Raw genomic sequence first — 23,374 nt, forward strand, 5'->3', positions numbered from 1 at the left:
TTTTATCATTGTACCACTGCTGAGCGGATTTGTCATGAATGCACCTGGCTTTGCAGCCCAGTCAGGCAATTTTGCTCCTCAAATATCAGCTTTGCTCACATTAAACAATTACAACCCTGCCAACACCTGTGTCCCAGAGGCTCCCTCTGCAACACCTGTGGACAGTGTCCTTATCATCCACTAGCAGCTCTCCCCCTGAGCACAGCTGCACCATTCGTCCGTGACACTTGTGTCAAAGAATCTCTGAACATTTATTGTAACAAATGGTTACACTTTTGTTCGGAGGAACGGGCTCTGCTCTGCAATCCAAGCAGCTGTGAGAGTTCCAGCAGTGAATCCAATAAAGCCCCCCAACAGACATATCGCCGAGATATGGGCACACATAATGCTAAAGGTATGAGATGCCATCGTCAAGCATGGTAATGGAACTAGAACATTGGGGAGACCAAGGTGGGGAAAATCAATCAACACAGCTAGTGGCAGCGTTGTGTAGTCTTTGAGGATGGGAGAGGAGCAGCAGGGGCATAATAATCAGGTGTATGAGTGAGGGCATGTCAGTTTATAAAGGCCACCTACCTCATTGTCTTGTCTGAACATGAGTGATTACTTGTGTGACTGTGAGAAGGATCCCTTATAGTAATCAGTGAACACTTTCAATCCCTCTCACATAATTTGCTGTATATTTACACATAGTATTAATTATAATAGCAAACATTTAAATTAGCATATGTGTACTCTTACCTGAACTTAAAAGGTCTTGTTTATCTCACTCAACCTTCTGCAAGATTGACATGCTAAGTAGCGATCCAACCACGACCCACTGCGTATTTGTCATTGCAGTTATTTGTTTATTGAGCTTTAATTTCATGGCCAGTATTGATTTTGTGAAGGAGGAAGAGAACTAATTACTAGCATCTGCCTGTAATTGGTTGTGAGCAAGTGCATAATAACCAGTTTAAACTGGAGTACTTTGTGTATGTGTGTGTTTGTGGCGACTGAATGAGGTGGGGTGGATTGGGGAGCAAATCATAACGTCAAACGGCCTCTATGACACCGCAGGGAAATCACCCTCTCACAGCTCACCATGAAAAAAATAAATAAAAAAACATTTTCCAAGTGTCACTCATAAACAACGACACAGACGGCGGCGCTACAGTATTTTTCTACTTGGGCAAAGCCACTAGCAGACGCATAAATACCTCTAGTCTGCTGTTTACTACAAAAGAACTTCACTCACCCTAAGACATGTCTTTGGAAATGCTTTTCTTAACGTTTTGACAACAGGATTTTGAGATCAGACGGGCATTTAGATTTGAGCACACACATGATCTCACTTTGGACAAGGGGAAGGCCAAGGTAATGTTTGTATTTTCCGTAACACAGATTGAGGTTCCGGCTGATAAAATCCTCTGTCTTACTGTAGTTTAGTTTCATAGTCCGGCTTCACTATGATTGATATTTTAAACACAAAGGGAGCGGTGCACACAATAAACCACAAAAGCTGCAGGCCGATCTAGAATCTTCCACACAAAAAAAAGCTCACAAAGTCAGGCCATTCATCTATTAGTCGAGAGGCTGACAGCATTGTGCTTTGGAGCACTCAGTGAAATATGCTCATCCGCTCAGCCTGGCAGGGTTGAGGTTGTAACATAATTAGTGCGAGGTGAGCAAGGGGAGCCAGAGTCAGGCACGCCAGACAGGGCCTGACAAACACAGACCTCGGGAACCTGGCTGCCATTTCGTAGCCTGCAGGTGAGCACAACAGGGACCGCAAGTCACTGAACAATCACTGAACTTATAATGTAGTTACTTTATCCTCTTGTTATCTCCTTTAAAAGATACTGTAAGGCTGCAGTGAAGTTATTGTTTATGAAAATGACCTTTTCATGCTGCAATACGGTACGTATAAGGTAACAAATAGAACATATTAGTACTGTTTGTGTAAGCTATAAGCTTATTCCTGGTGACTTCGTCAAAGTTTATTATATTTTTTGTCCTTATATCTCAACACGTTCTCATCCCAACTCATCACATACTGCCCCTTGGCATCACTTTAGGTTTAGGCAACAAAACCACAGTTAGGTTTAGGAAAATACTACATGGTTGGGCTTAAATATATGTTTGTAAAGTGAAAATTAAGCTAAAGGCTGTGAGTGCGGGACACAAACAAACAGCTGATTGTAACTTGAAAGTGAAACCTAAAGCAGCGGTCTCCTGGATGACAGCCTTGTGTTTCTTAGTGTGTCTTTATAAACTACGTCACCTCAGTCAATCCTTGCACACTTTCTCTGAGCGTTTACTGTTGCCGTGGATGGGTTAACATTGTTTTTCAAAGTTTTTAAAGCTAGAGTGATGATACTAATGAAACTAGAAAACCTGAAGAATCAATTGGTACCAACCATGTCATACTAGCTTGTCGCGAAGGAGGTTAAATAACGTTCCAAACCTGCGCTAAATTTTTGCGAGGAAAACTGGCATGGCCATTTTCAAAGGAGTCATATGACCTCTGACCTCAAGATATGTGAATTAAAATGGGTTCCCACGAGTCTCCCCTTTACAGCTATGCCCACTTTATGATAATCACATGCAGTTTGGGGCATATATAGATTATATATTTTAAGCGATTGACAGCCCTAATAATAATGTAGGAACGGTTAAATAGTCTCTTACATAACCCAGATCCTTATCCAGATGTTCTCCACAAAGCTCATTTTTGAATGCCCAATTCAAAGTCAACCTTTTCACGTTTGCTACTGTGTTCATCTGCAAGAACACAAAACAAACAAACATTGCAGCATACACCGAAAAATCTGTCTCTAAAAAACTCAAAAACACAATGGTGGCTAGCATTACAGTTTAAAACCACAACATAAGGCATCACCACTGTCCATCTAAGCTGTTTATACCACTTGAGTGTTTTCTGCAAACTGACAACCCACTCATTTATCAGGTCACATCAGGAGGAATTTCCTCTCTTCTGAGGAGGATCTTCAGTCTGTTCAGAAGATCTTTTGAGTCTTTAAACTCCACTTCCACAACCCCTCAGGTTACAATTTGCCTGTGATTATGCTGCCCGCGATGAATGAGACAAATCAACAGTAGACAAATAGTATTTAAAACCAGGCACTTATTCCACAAGGCAATTGCATTACCATCATAAACACAGATAAACAACTGACAGCAAATTATAAAACACAATTTAAAAATTACGTAGCAAACGGTCTTCCTATATTTATAGCTGCATAATGACAAAGTTATTAAACTGCCTCCCTCACATACCATACAGCCCACCACTATAAACACACACACACACACACATACCCCGCCGTAAACATCTAAGCAAACAATTTGCCTTGGTCCACTGTGACAACAGATAACTGTACATTCTGCTTTTATGTGCTTTTTTCAGTATAACTATGGAGGTATTTACACTGTAACTGGGTTTCATTGAATTATCCCTACATAACTTTACTCACAGTCATGGGTGAAGCTTCTATACTGCTACATTATACGGCCTGATTTTTCCACTCCACATTACCGTCCCTACGAGTACAGAATTGGCCTAAATACAAAGGATGTGGGGTGCTGTGTTGCCGTAGTAACTGTCTCTTCTGGATTACGCCTGCATCCATCTGCCTCAGCAGGTTCCCATGGTGCTGACTGTGGTGTAACTGAACTTGGACATGGACGTTCCCATTGCCATAACATCCTCCTCGTTGTCCCGTAGCCCACGACGGTGGCGGCGGCGGCGATGGCAAGGTGCAGCGCAACACGAGAACGTGGTTAGCAGAGCTTTGCGGAAACGCGTGTTCATGAAGCAGTAGATAATTGGGTTGACGCAGGCAGAGGTGTAGCACAACAAATGGATAAAAGCGATGGGTGTCCCTGAGAGGGCACGTGTGGCAGAGTGGTCGTCGAAAGCCCGCCAGGTGTTGGCACAGTACAGTGGCATCCAGCAGAGAAAGAATAGGACAACAATGACCACCAGCATGCGGATGACTCGCTTCTTGGCCTCCAGCTTGGCCTCAGATGTGTTGCTGCGCGGTCTTTCCGCCTTGATTGCCCTAGTGGATGCAGCCATGGCGGACATCTCCATCGAATGCGGCCGCGGAACGACATTAACATAGCAACCATCTCCATCATCGCTGCCACTAGACACAGTGGAGGTCAGTCCATTCTTCACATCTGTATGGGAGAGCAGAGTAATAAAGAGTGTTACAGTGAATTAAATGTATTGTATTGTCACAGACTGGCACTGTGTCCAGATGCCTTCAGACTTTTTGTAGACCGGACTGAGTTGTTTTCTGTGTTTTGGGTTTTATCTACTGTGTTTTTCCTCCTGTGTTTCTGTACTGGCTTTCCCTCCTTTGCCCATCTACACAATTGCTCTGAATCAGCCTCATTAGTTCTTCTCAACCAATCAGCTCCTTTCTTGTTCCCAGTGTTTTTCCCCAGCCAATCAGCTCGCTGCCCATTCCTCGGCCTATAATCCCCTCATTCCCCTCACCTGAGCTTCTCCCCCCATCTCTCCACCTGCACTTCATCCTCTCGTCCGATCAGTTTGTATTTAAATCCTGGTTTTCAGTTCAGTCTTTGTTGAATCCTTGATTTTGTTATGAGAGTTTTGCCTTGCCTGCATGGGAGATTGAATTAAAAATATTTCCCCAAGTTCCTGTCGTCTGTGATCTCCTGCATTTGGGTCCACCTGCTCCACTTTCTCCATTTTGTGAAACTGTATACTTTTACTGTACTTTGTAGGCATTGTTAAGGGCCAGCCTACACCCCGTACTCAATACATAAAGTCTAAATACTATTGACTACTCAAACATGCTGCCTGCCCGCCTTTAATGGAAAGAAGAGTGACTAGCAATTCTTGCTGAGCCACAGTAATCATCAGTTTTGCAAGTGCATTGTAATGTGAAAATGTAATTAAAGATAAAGTACAATAAGAGCCCCCAGGTAAGCAAACGCAAAGAGGAACTAGTAAAGCAGTAAACCACCCCTGGATTATTAAATCAAACACAGTTTCCAAGAGTTTTTTTTTACAAGTTCTTTATCCTTTATTCCCGTTTTGTTTTTTTATCCCATGCTCTTTGTCTCTCAATCTCTTTTTTTGGACAACCTCTTTCTCTCTGAGACCAAACAGATGGTGATGTCCAGGCCCGCAGCTGCCAGCCAATTCCATCCTCTAATGGAGCACCGGCAAATACTCTTCATGCTGCTATCATCCCACACACACACTTACATGCCCACAAAAGGTCATGTTCCACTTAACCTGCACACATTACAATGATTGTGGCGCTAATGAGATCGTTGGGATTAAAATAAAATTCCTCATCATTCACTTGAATTAAAAAAAAAAAAAGTGAACGCTAAAATTAGAGTCTTGCTGGGAGGTGCTGGATAGCACGATGATATTTATCAAGAGACACAGTTTTAAGGACATTTCACATGTCATGTCTCTGATTTCACATGGGATATAAACAGTGGTGATACCAGGCTGTTTGACACAATAATTAAGTGATTAAATGACAAAGATAGAATACTGCTTAATCAGACAAGCAGTATTTCCTCTGAAAACGCTTTTCCTTATTTTCTGTCATATACTGTATGTAATGTTACAATCTCGGCTGTTCATATTAAACGTGGCCAAAGTTTCAAATAATGAGGTAAAACGTAAAAGTAATCCCTGTGAGCAAAAACCTCAGGCTTCAGACCGTTCTGAATACTCTGTTTACAACTGTTTTTTCTACTTTAATGACAGGCTGACATCAGCTCATGATGGATTTCTTCATCTGGGTATCTGCTGTACAGGCCAGTACAGCCGATGTACAGCCCATGCACCCGCTCAGTCAGTCCCAGAATTATTTACCGAAGCAAAATTGAGCTTTTGAGTATTCTGTTATTCATTGGCTGCTGTCTGTGAGCCAATTTGCCCTCATTAACCCGACTATTTCCTCAATGTTTTCCACATGTAGTGTACATGGCCTTACCAGTAGAGTCCTTTTTGTGGCCCATCTCAAACTGGATGCCTCTATAAAGTTCCCTGGAGATCAGTCCATAGGCCACAATCATCACCAGCCCCGGGATCGCAAACAGCACGAGCAGCAGCAGACTGTACCTAAAAGAGACAGATGAGACGGGTAAAGATCCCAATGTCTATGCATGCAGGCATTCATATAGCCCCAGTTTATACCTCTCATGTGATAATGTATTACCATTACCTGATTGGACATTTGAGTCACGGAGCTAAGCATTGATTTTGTAATTGCTCTTCCAGAAAAAAAGGCAAAATTGACTATTAGAAAGGATATTATATAGAATATTTCCAGAATCCTCAAAGACTCTTTAAACTGTCTTGATGAAAAAACAACCCCTTCCATTGCATGATGAAAAGACATTTTTAACCTATTTCCCAAGTGGCAAGTTCTTCCCAATTCAAGACAAAAATGGTAGCTAGAAATGACAAATGTCCTTGCTCAGCTTGTGCAATGGTAAATGGTAAATGGACTTGGACTTATATAGCGCTATTCTAGTCTTCCGACCACTCAAAGCGCTTTACACTACATGTCAGCATTCACACACTGATGGCAGAGGCTGCTAAGGTGCCAACTTTGCCCATCAGGATCTAATCTAAATACTCACTCACACACCGATGGCTATGCCTTCGGGAACAAATTGGGGTTAAGTATCTTGCTCAAGGACACATCCACATGTGACCCGGAGCAGCCAGGGATCGAACAACCGACCTTCCGATAAGTGGACAACCTGCTCTACCCTCTGAGCCACAGTCGCCCCAATGTGAAGCAAAATTACAAATGCATATTTATATTTGGGATTTTTATACAAAATAGCATGCTTATATTTTTATTGTGTTGTACAAAATGTAAATTATGGTGTCCTGGATAGGAGATAAGGTTATAACGTGGGAAATCGGTTAAAATATTTTTTACTGGACGCCGACCAATAACCACAACCTGGAAGGCTACGCCTCTCCCTCCACCGTTGCATTCTAATAAAGGCATAAAATGCAGCAAAAACATTTCATAAAATATATTTTTAAGATATTAAGTCTTCAGGGATTCTGGAAGTACCTTCATAACAGCTGTATGTTAAAAATATACCCTTTGTGTTTTTCACATTTTTAGTTAGAACCTACGTTTTCTGTGAATTCAAATCTTATGGTTTTACACTAAAGACACACAATGGGTGCACATGTACATATTTATAAACTTATAAGCAAGCCTAAGGTCAGACAAAGACTTAGAATCGAAAACAAAAGCACAAAAATACACACATATAAAAACATAACTTTCAACTGTGCACAAATACACACAGATCTGCACAGAGTTGACTGAAATTACCCCAAAGCCTGTTCCATCCTAAGTCCGAAAAACTAAAAAACACGGATACATCTGTCTGTTCTCCTCATCTGCCCTAATGTTTCCACAAAAAACTAGACAGAATGCGAGAGCTGCTAAAAAACAGGTGCAGGTCATCCAGTTTATTGGATACTAAACAGCACATTGTCCAGATGGCAAGCAAGATGGATGATCTGACTGCAAGTTTTATGTTAAGTTGCATTTTATGTGCTGTTGTGTGCTCAGTTACTCTGGAAATGTAACTGATGATGCTTAAGGAAAAGGAAAAACAGCTAGTGTATACATCTACAACACTCTACCGATGTGTTTCATTATCTTTTCCATGAAGACAATCCCCCAAGTGTCCAATTTTTAAGTGAATGTGTTTGAACTGACCCTTTTCTCATTACGCTGGTATGTCGCTATAAAAGGAAACCCAGATGTTATAATAATAAGAAACAGATCCAGTTGAAGCCTTTAGACACTGTGGTGCATGGACACTGAAGAAACTGTGCGTGTGTGTGTGTGGTTTGGAGGCGCTCACTAATCTCTATTTGTTGTTGCATTGATTTTGTGCTTTTTAATCTGTCAATGGGATGTGCTGAGCAGTGCATGGTTTTATAGGACCACGGTGGGATGAACATTACAGTGATGACTGTTCAGCATTTTGTTATCCGTCCACTTTAATACATAACCAATCCTTCATTGCATGAAGATAATTCTATTTCGATCTCTTTCTGTACAAATTTCATGTAATGCGACTATTTTAAGGTTTAAATTACCTTGAATTTGGTTGTTGATACAACATCAACATAGATTAATCCGGGAGTAGGCTGTCTATACACGTAGCCCTCTATGTCCTACAGTGGATCAATGACAAACGATGCTGCCTCTAAGAGCTCAGACGGATTTTTTTTCTATCCCTATAAATTTTAATATTCATCGTAGTGTATGGATACTTAAAGTGATAGTTTGGGTGTTTTGAAGTGGGGTTGTATGAGGTACTTATCCATAGTCAGTGTATTATTTACAGTAGTTGATGGTCGGCACGCATCCAGCTGGGAGAAACAAACAGGAGTACCGATACCGGAGCAAAGCATCACAGTGCTCTGGACGGGGCAGAAAAACGTATTTTATTCACCTAAAAGAAAGGCTCACCTAAAAAAATCAATATCTGAAGTGTACACTATATGTAGAATATTTTCACCGCTTTATCTTGCCGTCAAACAGCCCTTTCTTTCTCCTTTATGACGGGGAACTGAACTGAAAGTGAAACTCATCTATGCTCTCTCCAACGCCAACAGGCTCAGATGACAAAAACAGTATAGATACGTTTCACTTTCAGTTCAGTTCCCTGTCGGAAAATATTTTAAATATAGCGTACACTTAAATGGATATAGGTGAGCCTTTCTTTCAACTGGCTAAAATACGTTTTGCTGCCATCTCCGTCCACAGCACTGTATTGCTTTGCTCCGGTGCCGGTGCTCCTGTCTGTTTCTTGATGCTGGGGGCGTGCTAACCGCCATCTACTGTAAGTAATACACTTAAGTACCTCATGTAACCCCACTTCAAAACACACAAACTATCCCTTTATTATACTCTATTGTCTGTTATGCAAAATCTCCCCATGTCTCACTTGAAAAAGCCTGAAATAAAACTAAACTAAATTGTTTCAATGAGCCATCTTCAACTTATCTGATACAGGCTACTATGTGTTTTCTCAATGGAGATTTTTTTCCTGATCTCTTTTATATAATAGTATATTATAAGTAGTTAATTGTTAAAAATAAAAAAATAAACAATTTTAAATAATCTTAACATTCAGAAAAAAATTATGTATTATTAAATTGAGACTATAACTTTTCAAAGAAAAAACATTAAACAATAAAATGCACCATTTGTCAATTCAATATAAAGTGTTTGTTGATATATAACCTTATTTGGTCTGGTATGACCTGTAGCTTATGGTGGCTAATGATAGCCAATGGTTATTAGCCATGATGATTTTTTTCACATAGATGCAGGTAAAACTTTTTTTTTAAAAAGACACACACCATCTAAACCCCAAACACTCACCAGGCCTGCTCCGCCTTTGCGAGGGGCCACTTGTGGCGACACTTGTGAGCGGTGGTGTTGTCTGGACGCTGAAAAGACTCCAAGTGACTGATGATTGGATAGGGGATCATGATGACGAAGGCTAGCACCCACGTAGCAGCAATCACCCGATAGGCATGGGAGCGGGTCTGCCACACCCGGGACTTCAGGGGGTTACAGATGGCGCTGTAGCGCTCGATCGCTATGGCAACCAGGCTAAATGTGGATATGCTCACTGATATTCCTGTAGAGAAAACAAAACTGATTATTTAAAGAGTGAGCAAGCATATCTTTTCTTTTGATGAATGAAAAGTTATTACCGCTCCATGCTCAGAATAGACCCGTAATAAAAAAAGTAACAAAAACATGTTTGTTGATGCATGTTCATGTAATATCTGCAATCATAACTGAGAACAAAATGTGGCGCTCTGCGGAGATGTGCTTGCATATGAATATAGCGCGAGACGGGAGCTGGGGATGATTATCTGAGTCTTCGTAGAAGAAATCATGTTGGCCGAGGCCACTGATGTTATCTGCCATCTCCCTCCTGACGGGGCAAGACGGGAAATTACCTCTCTTATCCATGTCCTCGACGAGAAAATCGAGCATACAGACAGTGTGGGTGTGTGTGTGCGTGTGTGTGCGAGTCAGGACCCAGGGGTGCACTATGTTGTGTCTGTACCAATGAGGGCAGCTTTAGAGCAAAGAACAATCAGCCAGCAGCCTCTCCCCGGGGTTTGTCCACTTTTTCCTCAGTGCATCGAGATGACGGTTCTCCTTCATTCACAGGACATGTGCTTTATTTAATCCACATTTTCTATTCAATTTCTCAGATGGCAAGACTTTTACTTGTAAAAGTATTTTTACATTATACTACTGTGGAGATGAGCATGGCTGGTATTCAGCTGCAGGAGAGGGAGAGGTGTGGGGAAGGCTTATGAGAGCAGGGCCAGGTGAGGTGATTGGTTGGCGTTCATTGTCTAATCACTCTCCCTTTACGTGCAGTAGTGTGCTGGACCTGGGCTGGTCCGAAGACAGCGTGATTTCAAATGAGTGCTACAGATAAATGCTGGAGATGGCAGTAATAGAAGAGTCCAACAGTGCCTGGAGTAGCCCCATCCTTCTTGTGGTCAAGAAGGTCTACTTGGTTCGGTGTGGACTATCGCAACGTGAATGGCGTTTCGCAGTTTGATGCCTACCAGATGCCCGAGGTCGACGAGCTCCTGGATCGGTTAGGCACTGTTCGTTTTTTTTACGACAGGATTTGACCAAGGGCTAGTGGCAGATTCCCTTGTCTCTGGAATCTAAGGAAAAAACGTCCTTCTCCACTCCATACGGGTTGTACCAATTTGTTACACTTCTGTTTGGGTTGTTTGGTGCCCCAGCCACCTTCCAGCACCTCATGGACCGGGTGCTGCGTCCGCACGCTGCATGGGCTGCCCCTCACTTGGATGACATTATCATCCATAGTAACAGCTGGGCAGAGCACATGCAGCGGATGGCCGCGGTGCTCGAGTCACTGAGGCAGGCAGGGCTCACTGCCAACCCGAGGAAGGGTGCAGTTGAATGGAGGGAGGTATGGTATCTGGGGGACCACTTGGGCGTCCTCAGGTAGCTAAATCAGCAGCGATTGCAGCCTGCCTGAAGCCCAAGACCAAAAAAGAGGTGAGGCGGTTCTTGGGGCTGGCAGGATACTACTGGCGCTTCATTCCCAACTTTGCGGACCTGACCAGCCCCCAGACAATCTCACTCGTAAAGGTGCTTCAGATCCGGTCCAGAGCAGTGTGAGCTGGTGCTTGAGAGGGTGAAACATGCCCTCTGTGGGGAGCCACTTCTCCACACACCTAATTTCTCTCTCCCGTTTTCCCTGCAGACTGATGCTTTGAACAGGGGGCTGGAGGCCGTGCTGTCCCAGCAGGAACAGGGAGTAGACCGCCCGGTGCTTTACATCAGCTAGAAGCTGTCCGAGAGGGAGTCGAGATATCGCATGGTGGAAAAAGAGTGCTTGGCTATCCGGCTCTCCGGCCTATGTCGGACGGTGGGGGTATGTGGAGGTGGGCATGGCCGGTATTCAGCTGCAGGAGAAGGAGAGGTGTGGGGAAGGCTCATAAGAGCAGGGCCAGGTGAGGTGATTGACACCGCTGGCGCTCATTGTCTAATCACTCTCCCTGTCAGTGCATTAGTGTGCTGATCCTGGGCTGGCTGAGACACACACGGAGAGAGGAGTGGGCCAAGTAGGCTGACGGTGCTGTGGACCGGAGAGCGTGAAAAGAGTCGTGTTGACCTGTAAGTGGAAGCAGCTGGACTTAGGGCGCCGAGGGACCTGAGCAGCCCGAGGCGCACATTGCAAGTTTGAATCTGTGTTAAAAGAGTGTGTGAGCAGCCATATATTAAAGACTGTCAAACGTTACAGCAAGTTGGCATGTCTGTGTTTGTGCTGGGGGAACCCACAGTGGTAGCAGTCTGGCTACAACTACTTACAGTACTTTTACTTAAATGAACATTTTAGGAAATATGCTTATTTGCAGAGAGTTAGATGAGAAGATCAATACCATGCTCTTGTCTGTACAGTCAATATGAAGCTACAGACAGCAGAAGGTTAACTTAGCTTAACATACAGACTGGAAACTGGCAGACTATCGACACATGGATATTTCCCTTGACGGGAACTAGGATAATTACCCTTTACTCACTTAAATGAACCTCCCACAAATGGGGGATATAATGAAAATGGTCTGTGATGCTGTTCAATGGTAATCTACCTTTTGTAAAGTGGTGGACAGGAGGTCAGAGAACTTGTTAACTTCCTGAGTGCTTGCAATTTAGGTTCACAAGTAAAATAAATCAATACAGGAGCTGCATCTGAATGGATGTGAAGAAGCCCATCAGAACAATGGCACGATTGGAACAAAAAGAAGTAATGTCCCATGTATCCAAAGTCTCAATTTACTGCTCACTATAGAGTGAACTATAGAGCGTCTACCAGAGTGACGGACGGGATTCAAGACACTGGTATGTTATTATACTGAATGTACAGAATGATGACAAATGGCCACGCTATTCCCCCTTCTCTCACCCATGAGGTAGGACACTATCTTGCACATGGCGGCTCCAAAGATGAAGTCCTTGAGGATGTTCGGGATGAGGGTGAAGGGCATGCAGAAGATGGCCATCATCAGGTCACTGACAGCGAGCGACAGCAGGAAGGCGTTGGTCACGGTGCGCATGCGCTTATTGACCGTCAGCACCACGATGATCAGCAGGTTGCCAAACACGCTCAGGAAGAAGATGAGTGAGTAGAGCAGGATTAGCAGTGTGTGGTCTTCATCTGGTACAGAGAAAGACAGGAGTAGAGGGTAATGTTAGTGTGAACATGTATGCTCTTCTGAACCACCAGTTCTGTTTTACATGATCATCAATACGATCACGCTATCTTTATTGATCCTGACTGCCTTGAGCCAATAGTGCGACCTCTGTATTGTACTAAAAAAAAGAATATCGGTACAAACTCACTGCTCTGGTCACTTCTTTGTGATATCACACCATAGACTGTATATAAAGATGGATGACATGACAGCTGCCCAAAAGTGAAGCCAAAATATCTTAATCGCCCCCTGGTGGCTGGCTGCAGTATAGGTCATAAGTCCCGCCCCCTCCATGTTAGCGGATGAGACATGGGCCAAACTAAAAAGTCAAAGTACACGTCAAATGAATTTTTCCCAAAGATGGTTTCCTTCATTTTAGGCAGTTCTTATCACTGATGTATGTTCAAGTGTGTGCATTTTTCTGATAAGTTTGGTTTTACCTAGTTATATGATGCTATAAAGAGGGAATGAGACGTCATGATTGGCAGCTATGATTCTCTCGCTAACAAGACGGGACCTCGATACCGCGGTTCCACCGCCCGATCACAACTGGGCAGACTCTGGCTCCAAATGAAGATTTATTTTGGCTTCACTTCTGTACAGTGGGAGGAAGTGGAGACATGTCGTCCATCTTTATATACAATCTATGTATCACACCTGTTTACACCTCATTAATAAATATAATAAAATATTAGAAAAGATGATTGTGGTGAGTCTTGTTGGGCTTTCTTCAACTCAGGTGTTATATTGCACTTGCACCGTCTGGTTGGAGTCGGGTGGCGAATGGTGCATGTTGTGTCATTATGACATTACGAAATAAGAAATAGATTTACATAATTGACATGCTTCCACCCGCTTGTCCAACTAGATATCTACCGTCCCCATCCTGGGACAAAATGAACCTGTTTAGCTTGGTTTGTTTTTGATAGTTGTTGTTGCATAAATGTTACTGCTTGCATGGCAAATCACCAAATAGCTGCGACCAGTGTTGCCAGGTTTGACTCATCATCACTCAATCATCATAATATTGTCATCATAATTGTATAGGCAAACTCAATTATCATTTTGACTTTCACTCTCTGAGCTGCCAATTTATTTAGCTGCTGTGTATCAAATCTGGGTACCAATATTAATATTTTCCATCACCAAAAAATACTGTACAAGCTTACATACTGTAGCCTGCAGCGCAAAGCCTGTCTGTGCCCTGAATCATGAGCAGCTTCACTGGATCATATCCTGTAAAGTCCATGTTGTCTGCTTTCTCACCTCACTCCCTGCTTAGACACTTAGACCTACTGTATCCTGGGGATTAGAGGCACCCATGTGCACCACATCCACAGGACACAAATCACATCACGTGCATAAGCCCAAATTTCATTGGCACAGTTGTAGAGGCATGTGCAACCAGACACACTCGAGCCTTAATCCCCTGAAAATACACCACCAACAGTTCCTTGAAGGCACTGCTAAATTCCATAGACTAAAAATCTGCAACACATCTAGAGAGGTTCTGCTCCCTACAAAACACCAACAAAATATATATGTATAGCTCTCTCCATCTTTTCTTTTCACTCACTTTACCCCCGTTTCTATAAGGCTATTTTTAAAAGTGAATTGTCATATTTCAGGCGGCGTCTCTCCTTGATCTTTACCCCTTTTTCCATCTCAGGAATTTTCTGCGGTTTTGCTTTATTTTTTGGTCCGTTCCCTCTCCTTCTGCTCTCAATTAAAATTTGATAGCTTTCAAAGAAATACAGCAACAGAGCAGCAAAGCCAGCCGCACAGCTCTGTGACTCACATCTGATGACATTTCTATCAAAATGCCTTTAAAAAAAAAAAAGAAGCTATTCAGCTTGTGCAACAGTAAGAGTTGTGTTTTGAACACAGGCCATCTGAATGTTTTACTTGTTAAGAATCAGAGGTTAATTACACAATCATTGATTCATGCTCTCTATCTGATTTGGATATTATTCAAGGACCACGGCCATCACACCTCACTGACTCTGAACATCACAAAAACACAAAACATAATACCCATATTCTCCTTGGCCTGTGTCACATCTGCTTAAAGTAACCATAAACTTGACTCATATTGATTTAAAGTAATCCACCCCGGATGTAAATATAGGAATTGTGCACAGCTGGCTAGGGTACGTTTATCAAAAAGCAGCGTTAAAGGTGCCGTTTGTAGGATCTGGTGGCACACACACTTATAGTCTTCCCATCTAATAACATGAGGCTACACCATCTGTCTCACACACTTCTGAAATAAAAAGCAGTAACCTCTAATATGGTGGGTGTTGTTCTGCTGACAGAACATCAGGGTTTCTTTACCACAACAGGTTTGCAAATGGCAGCAAAGTGTTTAATTTTGTGCTTGTTTGTGCACATGCGTCTGCATGAGCATAATGAAAATGTGCAGACAGAAGAGAGATGAAACAATCTCCCTCTCTCGCCTATAATGAAATATGTTACACTGGCCTCTGCCTAATCGAAGTCAATTAGCTTTTCCGTGTGCTCGCTGGCTGTGCGGAAAACACTGATAACTCCTTCAGCACATTTACCAGTTCCTTCAGGCCAGCGTTTTCAAAAGCTGCTCTTGCTCATGTGTGTAGGAAGCATTTACATTAATCACCTTGCTCACCAATGCTCTACGGCCAATGTGCCGCACAGATAGGTACTGTCTGCTCCGTCCGGTGGGCGGTGCTTGGTTTTGGCTCGACTGTTTTCAACATGTATAAATATAGTGAGCTCATCGGCAAAAGTAAAAAACACTTCGGACTCGGGTCATTCTCTCAGCGCCGTTAATTACGTCACTGCTGTCGCACAATTAAAACGTGACAGGTCAACGTCTGCTGGTCCATCCATAATAAATACCTACATATATTTTTGCTTATATATTTTGTTGAGTTGCCCCTTAGCGAAATGCTCTGAGTGAATTTAGGTCCCCCCTGTTAAGCAGTGATGCAGCCTATATGTCTTGGGATTTTAATTTGAAAGGTAAGAACGGAAGGAGTAAAGCGGTTGTCAATGAGAGCGAAGCAGGTGGACCCAAATGCAGGAGATTACAGGCAACAGGAAATAATTTTAATTCAATATCCGGTGATGGCAAGGCAGAACATCTCACGACAAAATCAAGGATCCAACAGAGACTGAACTGAAAACCAGAACTTAAATACAAACTGATCTGACGAGAGGATGAAGTGCAGGTGGAGAGATGTGTGGAGAAGCTGCAGGTGAGGGGAATGAGGTCATTGGGCCGAGGAATGGGCAGGGCTCTGATTGGCTGGGGAAAAAGTCTGTGATACATTCAAAGGGTAGCCTATAACAATTCTTACTGTACATTCGGACAGCACTAACAGATGGTGAACTCACTATGTAGTCCACTATATAGTGAGTAGTGAGTGATTTCGGACACAGCCTTTCTCATTTCACAGCTGAACACTTCACTGAAATATGTTTCTGAAAACATTTGAGGCGAGAAATAGGCATTACAGTAACAGAATCTCGATTCTGATCAGCGCTGCTTAGTTTAACAGTTGGATCAGAGTTCGCCGGTTTCGCGAGCAGTGACTGACAGCTGCCCAGAGATTGCTCGGCTCTGATTGGTTGTTTTTGTTCGGACGTGTTGAAATCTTGCAAATGTCATTAAGAGCACCAGGAGGACATAGAGGAACATACTTTTTTCTCACAGATTACCTGTCACATGAACTACTATCAGGATAGAGTGACAGTTTTATAAAAATTGCTTTTTATTATATTTGCTCAAAGTTCCTGCAGCTTTAATACATGACTTTGCCCACTGCTGTTTCTGCCAGCCCAAACCTCTGAACCACACCACAATGAAACTAGACTAAGCTGAAAATGCATCATGGAGTTGTTCTCTTACAGTAAAATACTGCATAGACACAATTTTATTTAACACTGAAGCTACTATACTACTACAACTTTATAGGAAAAATCAAGTCATGACAGAAACCAACCAACTGCCCATTTGGCAATGTTTAGTTTGCACTCCGCTCCACTAATTATTTGGAGAACTATTTTTCGTTTAAACAGCCAAATAACAGAAGGGAAGCCCGTAGCACTGGAGGTGTGGGAGCTGGTTTCATGTGTGTGTGTGTGTGTGTGTGTGTGTGTGTGTGTGTGTGTGTGTGTGTGTGTGTGTGTGCAGTGCCCATCCGCTGTGTCTGACCGTTGGCTTTGGCACACGGTCTGCTTTGTTTACAGACTAGCGGCCCAGTGAGCAGGTCCATTAAAACTTTTCCACCTCTTGTGTAACCGCAATTCAAACGTATCATTGCTGTTATTTTACCAGCAATTTAAGTGAAAGGCTGGTGAACAGATTCCCTGCAAACAATAACAATAAAATAATTCAGGTGGAAAGTTATCTGCAGTGGCAGAGACTATTATTAGATATGCGGTGAAATAGTGGATGAATTAATAATGTGGTTCGTACTCCATCCATGAATATTTAAGGTTTCATCTGTTTCTCACATTGAGTATGTCAGACATTATATTGACGATATGAACTGCTCCCCCCCTCCCTCTCTTTCTAATACATATGCAGCGTGTGTCACTTTCTATCCCGGGTGGCCCTCGTGTCACTGCACCTATCAGGGAAAAGCCGGCTCTACTCTTCTAAGACCGAGGTATTGGTAAATGTCACAGCTAGTAGCTAATCCAGCATAGTAAATGTCATCTAAGCCTTGTCACTAAGCCAACTGCACCCCGGAACGGTTGATGGAGGCACCGAACCAAACCACTTTCTGTTGACTGACAGACTATAGCACACGGGCCGCGGAAAGCCCTGGTCACGGCGGTCGGACTACAAAACAACATGCTGGTCGCTTGGCACACAGTGCGGGCAATGTATTAAACACCTCAGCTCTCAAAGCAGTGAGATGAGAGGGGGTGAGCGATGGAGATAGTGAAATATGCACAAACAGGAGAGACGGAGCGCTGAGAGAAGTGGTGGGAGTGAAGAGGGAAATGAAAAGCAGTGGGGGGGTTCTTTTTTTTTTTTTTGTCTAAATTCCTTTTGTGAGGGATAAACTGCTTTGTGTTCAGGAATTGAAAATGGTGGTTCATTCCTGGCAGTGACTGATAACCCCTCCTGTTGCCGTCATCATCGCCTCCAAAGTAATGGCCTCCCTATTGTTGTATGATGGATTGCACTGCAATCAACCAGGAACCTCGATAACAATGAAGGATATTCACCTATTTATCCACCTGTGTACTGTGCAGTCAACAAAGTATGACAGGCTTCCTTTAAAGCCACTATAACTGGGTGTCAAAACATGTGCCATGAAGCACTTAGGGAGTCTGCAACACCTGAACTGCATCCAATGTGAGAACATTTTGAAAGGTGTTTGGGTTTGAGCGATACGTTTCCTCCCAGCAAAGGGCAAGGGTTTTCCTCACTTTGAGGAGTGTTTGCTAACCGTTTGGTGGCTGTGTCAGGGGTGGATGCCAGTATCCATGGTGAATATCTCACAAAGCAGTGATGTATTTCAACACTGAAATGCAGAGGTATCAATAACCCATGGGGCCGACGCATGGGGTACCCCTCTTGCATTACTTTTAATAATAATAATTTCAATATCCGGTGAAGGCAAGGCAGAACGTCTCACAACAAAATCAAGGATCCAACAGAGACTGAACTGAAAACCAGGACTTAAATACAAACTGAGCTGACGAGAGGATGAAGTGCAGGTGGAGAGATGGGCGGAGAAGCTCAGGTGAGAGGAATGAGGTGATTGAGCAGGCGAATGGGCAGGGAGCTGATTGGATGGGGAAAAACACTAGGAACAAGAAAGGAGCTGATTGGTTGGGAAGAACCAACGAGGCTGATTCAGAGCAGGTGTGTAGATGGGCAGAACTCAGGGGGTGTATTCGAAACTGCCTACTACATATACTACTGACGAACGCAGTATAGAGTATACAGTACATACTGCTTTCCTGAGTAGTATGCAGTATGCAACGGTTAAAGTATGCTACGCCAGAGGGTTTAGCCTTTAAACCAGCTCTTAAAGCACTGGACAAAAAAACGAACTCGTACCACTACTGCAATATTATCGGAAAATACAACTTTGATTTACTTGTTTATGTTATGTTTGTTTACTTTATAAGATACTGCATGGTTTAAATAGTTTATTCTAACAGCACATAGTGAAGTAAGACAAACAGGATCATCAACAAAGGGAGAAGGTAAATATAAAACATTGCTCGACAAAACTTACGTTACTCAAACTGCTTTTTCAGTTACAGCAACAAAACAGTGGAATGATATTCCTACAGATATTAGAGTAATGTTCAAAAGGGTCATGCTGTCTCAGCAGGTATTTCTTTCCCTCGCCTCTTCCCTCGCCACTGCCTGCTGCTCTGTAGCCGGTCTGTGAGCGTCACTGGCCGGCCCTCTGGTACGAATGAAAACCTGCAGACTATGTGGGAAGACTATAAGTGGTCCATGGCACATGCTTTGACATCCCTGGTCTGCACCACTCAATCTGCTCCATAAACACAGAGCGTCAGAGTGATGGACGGAGAGAGGAGATGGGAGGAGATGACCGAACGTGGTGGAGAAGTAATCAAACTCTGGAGTGACGGAGTGAGTAATGATGGTGACAGCAGCTGTACAGGGTCAGACATCCTCATTTATTCTCTCTCTAGAAGATGAGAGTGCGGTCCTGTTGGAAGACGCTAAATGGAGAGAAACAAGGTAGCGAAATGCCAAATTGAAGAGAAGTGATAATCTGTGTGGGCGGAATAACATAATAGCGCATCATAAAAATGGATTAAGCTTCCAACTTAACTACGCTGCTGCACTTCTCTTGATCTGTACAGGTGTCCTCAGTGGGTTTGTAATTTTCAACGTCCTGATTTAGCTCAGTGTAACGGGTCATGCTCATGGCAGGGTGCTCAAATGACTCATCACCGGCAGGTGTAGAAGATGTGAGGTAAACATAGGAATGGAGTGAAATCCTCCAGTTAAGAAACTTCTGTCTCTCACTTATGATGTTGAAATGTCAACACTCTCAGCTGCATAATGAAGGTGCTCAATCTGTGTAGTGTCTTCTACGCACACATGTAGCCCACACACACACACGCACACACCTCATCAAGGCATGGAAACTCTGCCGTTTAAGGGATGAAAATAGCAGGTGTTGATTGATAAAATAACAGGCAGAGATAGGACTGAGAGGAAATTGCGAGAGTGGTGACGCACTTTCTTTTTAGTTCACAAATTCAAGTCAAGTCCTTTTTATTAATATAGTCGGTGCAAATCACATATTTGCCTCAGAGGGATTTACAATCTGTACAACATACAACATGCTCAGTGAGAAATATTCAAAGGTATTTGAAGCTTCGCAGAGCACCGTGGCGCGGCAAGGTGACATGTTCTTCTGTCTGTCTGTCTGTCTGTCTGTCTGTCTGTCTGTCTGTCTGTCTGTCTCCATCTCCCCCATTTCATATGTAATAATAATTGATATAATAATGAATTATGTTGTGGGTTTATTCCTTATGGATTCATATATTATTATTACATACTTATATATAAAAAAATAAAAACGAAGCATTCAAATAGTGATTTGGAGGTCGAATACCATGGCAACGGTCGAAGCTTTGAAGCATTCGGGTCAGTCCTACAACACGCAATTCGATTAAAATGCTTAGAAATGTTTATATTATATATAATATAGAAAAATATATTTAAGGAACAGTATGTACGATTTGGCAACATCTAGTGGTGTGGTTGCAGATTGCAACCAACTGAGTACCTCTCTGTTCACTCCTCCCTTTCAATGACTGCGGTAACGTGAGCCGCCGAGGGAGACGAACAGCGTTACCACGGGTTTTGCACTCGGCATGTTACCGCAGTTAGCGGTAGAGAACTACGGTGCCATTCAGGTAACGCTAGAGCCAGTGTTTGATTTGTCCGTTCTGGGCTACTGTAGAAATATGGCGAACTCCGTGAAGAGGACTCGCTCCCTATGTAGATATGAAGGGCTCATTCTAAACTAACGAAAACACAATTCTTAGTTTCAGTTGATTATAGACTAATGAAAACATAGTTAAGAATATCATATTCCATTACTGCTATAGATCTCCTGAAATGTTACACACTGTTCCTTTAAATATTAAAACAGCAGGAAGCAGCAGCAGCACGAACATGTGGCAAAATGAAGCCATGTGACATTTTTGATGAATAAATCCCCTGTGTGGACCGGATTTGATTCCATGTGACTCTCTCTCTCTCTCTCTCTCTCTCTCTCTCTCTCTCTCTCTCTCTCTCTCTCTCTCTCTCTCTCTCTCTGATACCTATTTCACTGTATACACCTGAATGTTCACTCCTGAGATCATTAAGGCTTATCTTCACTTATCTTATTTCTATCAATTTTCCCTTAAAGTAGCCTATAAAGGAAAATAGAACCCAACAACACAGCATTACTTTGAAAAATAGAGTGTGCCACATCAGGACATTATATCCCAATCCCAGTGAATTGAGATTGATTGATGACTAAAATGTTAAATGAACTATAATTGCTTTTTAAAGTTGAATTAATTATGAGCCAAGCAGAGTCTTCTTGGTTTATTTGAGGGGAGTGAAAACCAAGTCAGAGATCATCTGCCCTTCCAGCCTAACATTATCTCAATAACCTTCATTAACAAACCTAACATTATACTGAAGCCAATTTTAAAAGCTCAAATTAATTTTGTTGCAGTCTCCTTGTGGTTACCAGCTGGAGGCAAGTAGGCTACTTAAGTCAGGTCCATATAGCACCTTTCCAAAGCAGAAAGACTTTGTAATTATCCTCTACACTGTTAAGAATTTCCCAGTAAAATAACAATAAAGAACTGGCAGCAGGGTTGCCTTTATGTTACTGTAAAATTAACATTATTATACTGTCACTGAATTTTACAGCTTTGTACTGTTAATGAAAAATACAGTTTGAACTGGTTGTTTTTTTATTAATTTCACAGTGTTTTACAGTTCATTTACTGTTTAAAGATACATTATATAGCTGTTTTTTTTACCTGTCGTTTACATTATCTTACTGATTTGTTTTAATGCACTATTTAGGTTGTATTTTTTACATACATTTTAATAAACATTATATTTTTGCCTAGATGAATAGACTTAGCAGGTTACAGACATAGGAATAGTCACACTAAATACAATTAAAGGCACTTGTTAGGAAAAAGGCTGTAATAGACTTGTTGACACTTTTCCCAAAATGTGTGTCTATAGCTGGCTACAAGCACAGAATGCAAACCATAACAACATGTGAGTGAAGAACAGAGCTAATTCACTGATTTTACAATCATGTACAATGTACAAGCCTCACATGAGCAGATCAGGTCCCAGAATTAAAAAAAATACTGCATGAAACTGTTACTGATGATACTTTAGACAGTTGATCAGCATGATAGTTCAGTTAAAAAACGGCCTATGAGCGTAATTTAACAGGTTTTTAGCAATAACAGGTTAATACTGTTGAAATCCTGCTGTAAATTAACAGCAATTGTTTACAGTATAGGCTGATTAAGTCAGGTCCATATAGCACTTTTCCAAAGCAGAAAGACTTTGTAATGAACCTCCAGGTGATAATGTGGAGTAATCTGTGTGTCCGCTCACCTTTGTGCCCCACACGCTGAGGTATGAGGAGTGTGGACACGTTGCTGCAGGTGATGTTTGAGGTCTCCAAGCTCCGGTTCTGCAGCGCATCACTCTGCGCTCCGACGCACTCCGGGGACGTAAACGTCTCATTTCGCGCATAAAGATCCATGTTTTTGATTTGATTTGATTGCGTCTCAATGTCACAAAAAAAAGTTCAATCCAGACACCTTTTGTCAATTTTCGTTGGAGCCTCTAAAGTGGTAAATTAGACTCTGCATCCATAGTCCTCCACACTTGAAAACCGAGGCAAGTTGTCGCTTTTCAAACCTCTAAAACAAAACAAAAAACAGCAGTTTACTTCTTTTTTTCTTTTTCGTTTATTTGTCCACCTTTGCTGTAGACGTGTCCCTCACTTGGCATCAATCAAGGACCGGCGCGCACCAGGAGAGAGAGGAGGAGCGTGGTGCGCTGCTGTGCCAAATGAAGCGCGTGGAGAGAGCGAGTGAGCGCACAGTGGAGTGGGAGACTGTCATATAGTGTGCGTGTGTGTGTGTATGTGTGTGTATGTGTGTCTGAGGGGTAGACAGCAAAAAAACAAAAAAACGGCCATTGGTCAATTTCTGGACACACGTAAGTGTTGAGCACATTAAATGATTGATTTAAAAATATCATATTTAAAATATTATTTCAACTCATACAGACTTATCCTATGACATATTTTCATGTTTTTTTTATTATAAAGCAGGCTTTAGTCCTATATACATTAGGGGAGAGTGGGGTAAGATGAGCCAATTTTTACTTATGCTGTCCTCGAGGTTAGGAAAAATGAGACAGAAGCAGAATGAAAACTTGAACCTTAAATTCAGGATCTCTCCTCTCAAATGAAATGATCAGCATGCATCCATCACAAAGCTGTCTGGAAAAAATGACCT

At 42.4% G+C, this 23,374-nt stretch overlaps 1 protein-coding gene across 2 annotated transcripts; it reads right to left on the reverse strand.

Moving 5' to 3' along the window:
- Positions 1-911: 911 nt before the first annotated feature.
- On the reverse strand, positions 912-22,930 carry cckbrb (cholecystokinin B receptor b). 2 transcript variants are annotated; one of them, XM_074659085.1, is made up of 5 exons: positions 22,461-22,930; positions 12,532-12,783; positions 9,438-9,699; positions 5,994-6,121; positions 912-4,185 (listed from the first exon to the last, which is right to left on the reverse strand). In XM_074659085.1, the coding sequence occupies exons 1-5, from the start codon at positions 22,609-22,611 to the stop codon at positions 3,638-3,640; spliced, it is 1,341 nt and encodes a 446-aa protein (XP_074515186.1). In that variant the 5' UTR covers positions 22,612-22,930; the 3' UTR covers positions 912-3,637. The 2 variants fall into 2 exon arrangements, 1 of the variants encoding a protein (XP_074515186.1); XR_012597134.1 differs by lacking the exons at positions 5,994-6,121; positions 9,438-9,699; positions 12,532-12,783; positions 22,461-22,930 and adding an exon at positions 4,278-4,801 and having other exon boundaries at positions 4,058-4,185.
- Positions 22,931-23,374: the final 444 nt, after the last annotated feature.

Source organism: Sebastes fasciatus, chromosome 14 (assembly GCF_043250625.1).
Source record: "Sebastes fasciatus isolate fSebFas1 chromosome 14, fSebFas1.pri, whole genome shotgun sequence".
NCBI lineage: Eukaryota > Metazoa > Chordata > Actinopteri > Perciformes > Sebastidae > Sebastes > Sebastes fasciatus.

What these genes read in the sequence shown, in the direction of transcription:
- cckbrb (XM_074659085.1), bottom strand. Translation starts at nt 22,611, where the DNA reads ATGGATCTTTATGCGCGAAATGAGACGTTTACGTCCCCGGAGTGCGTC. An exon ending in TCAGCGTGTGGGGCACAAAG is followed by an intron (nt 12,784 to 22,460) that starts GTGAGCGGACAC and finishes TCTCTGTACCAG; the next exon opens with ATGAAGACCACACACTGCTA. An exon ending in GCAAAGGCGGAGCAGGCCTG is followed by an intron (nt 6,122 to 9,437) that starts GTGAGTGTTTGG and finishes TGTCTCTTTTAG; the next exon opens with GTACAGTCTGCTGCTGCTCG.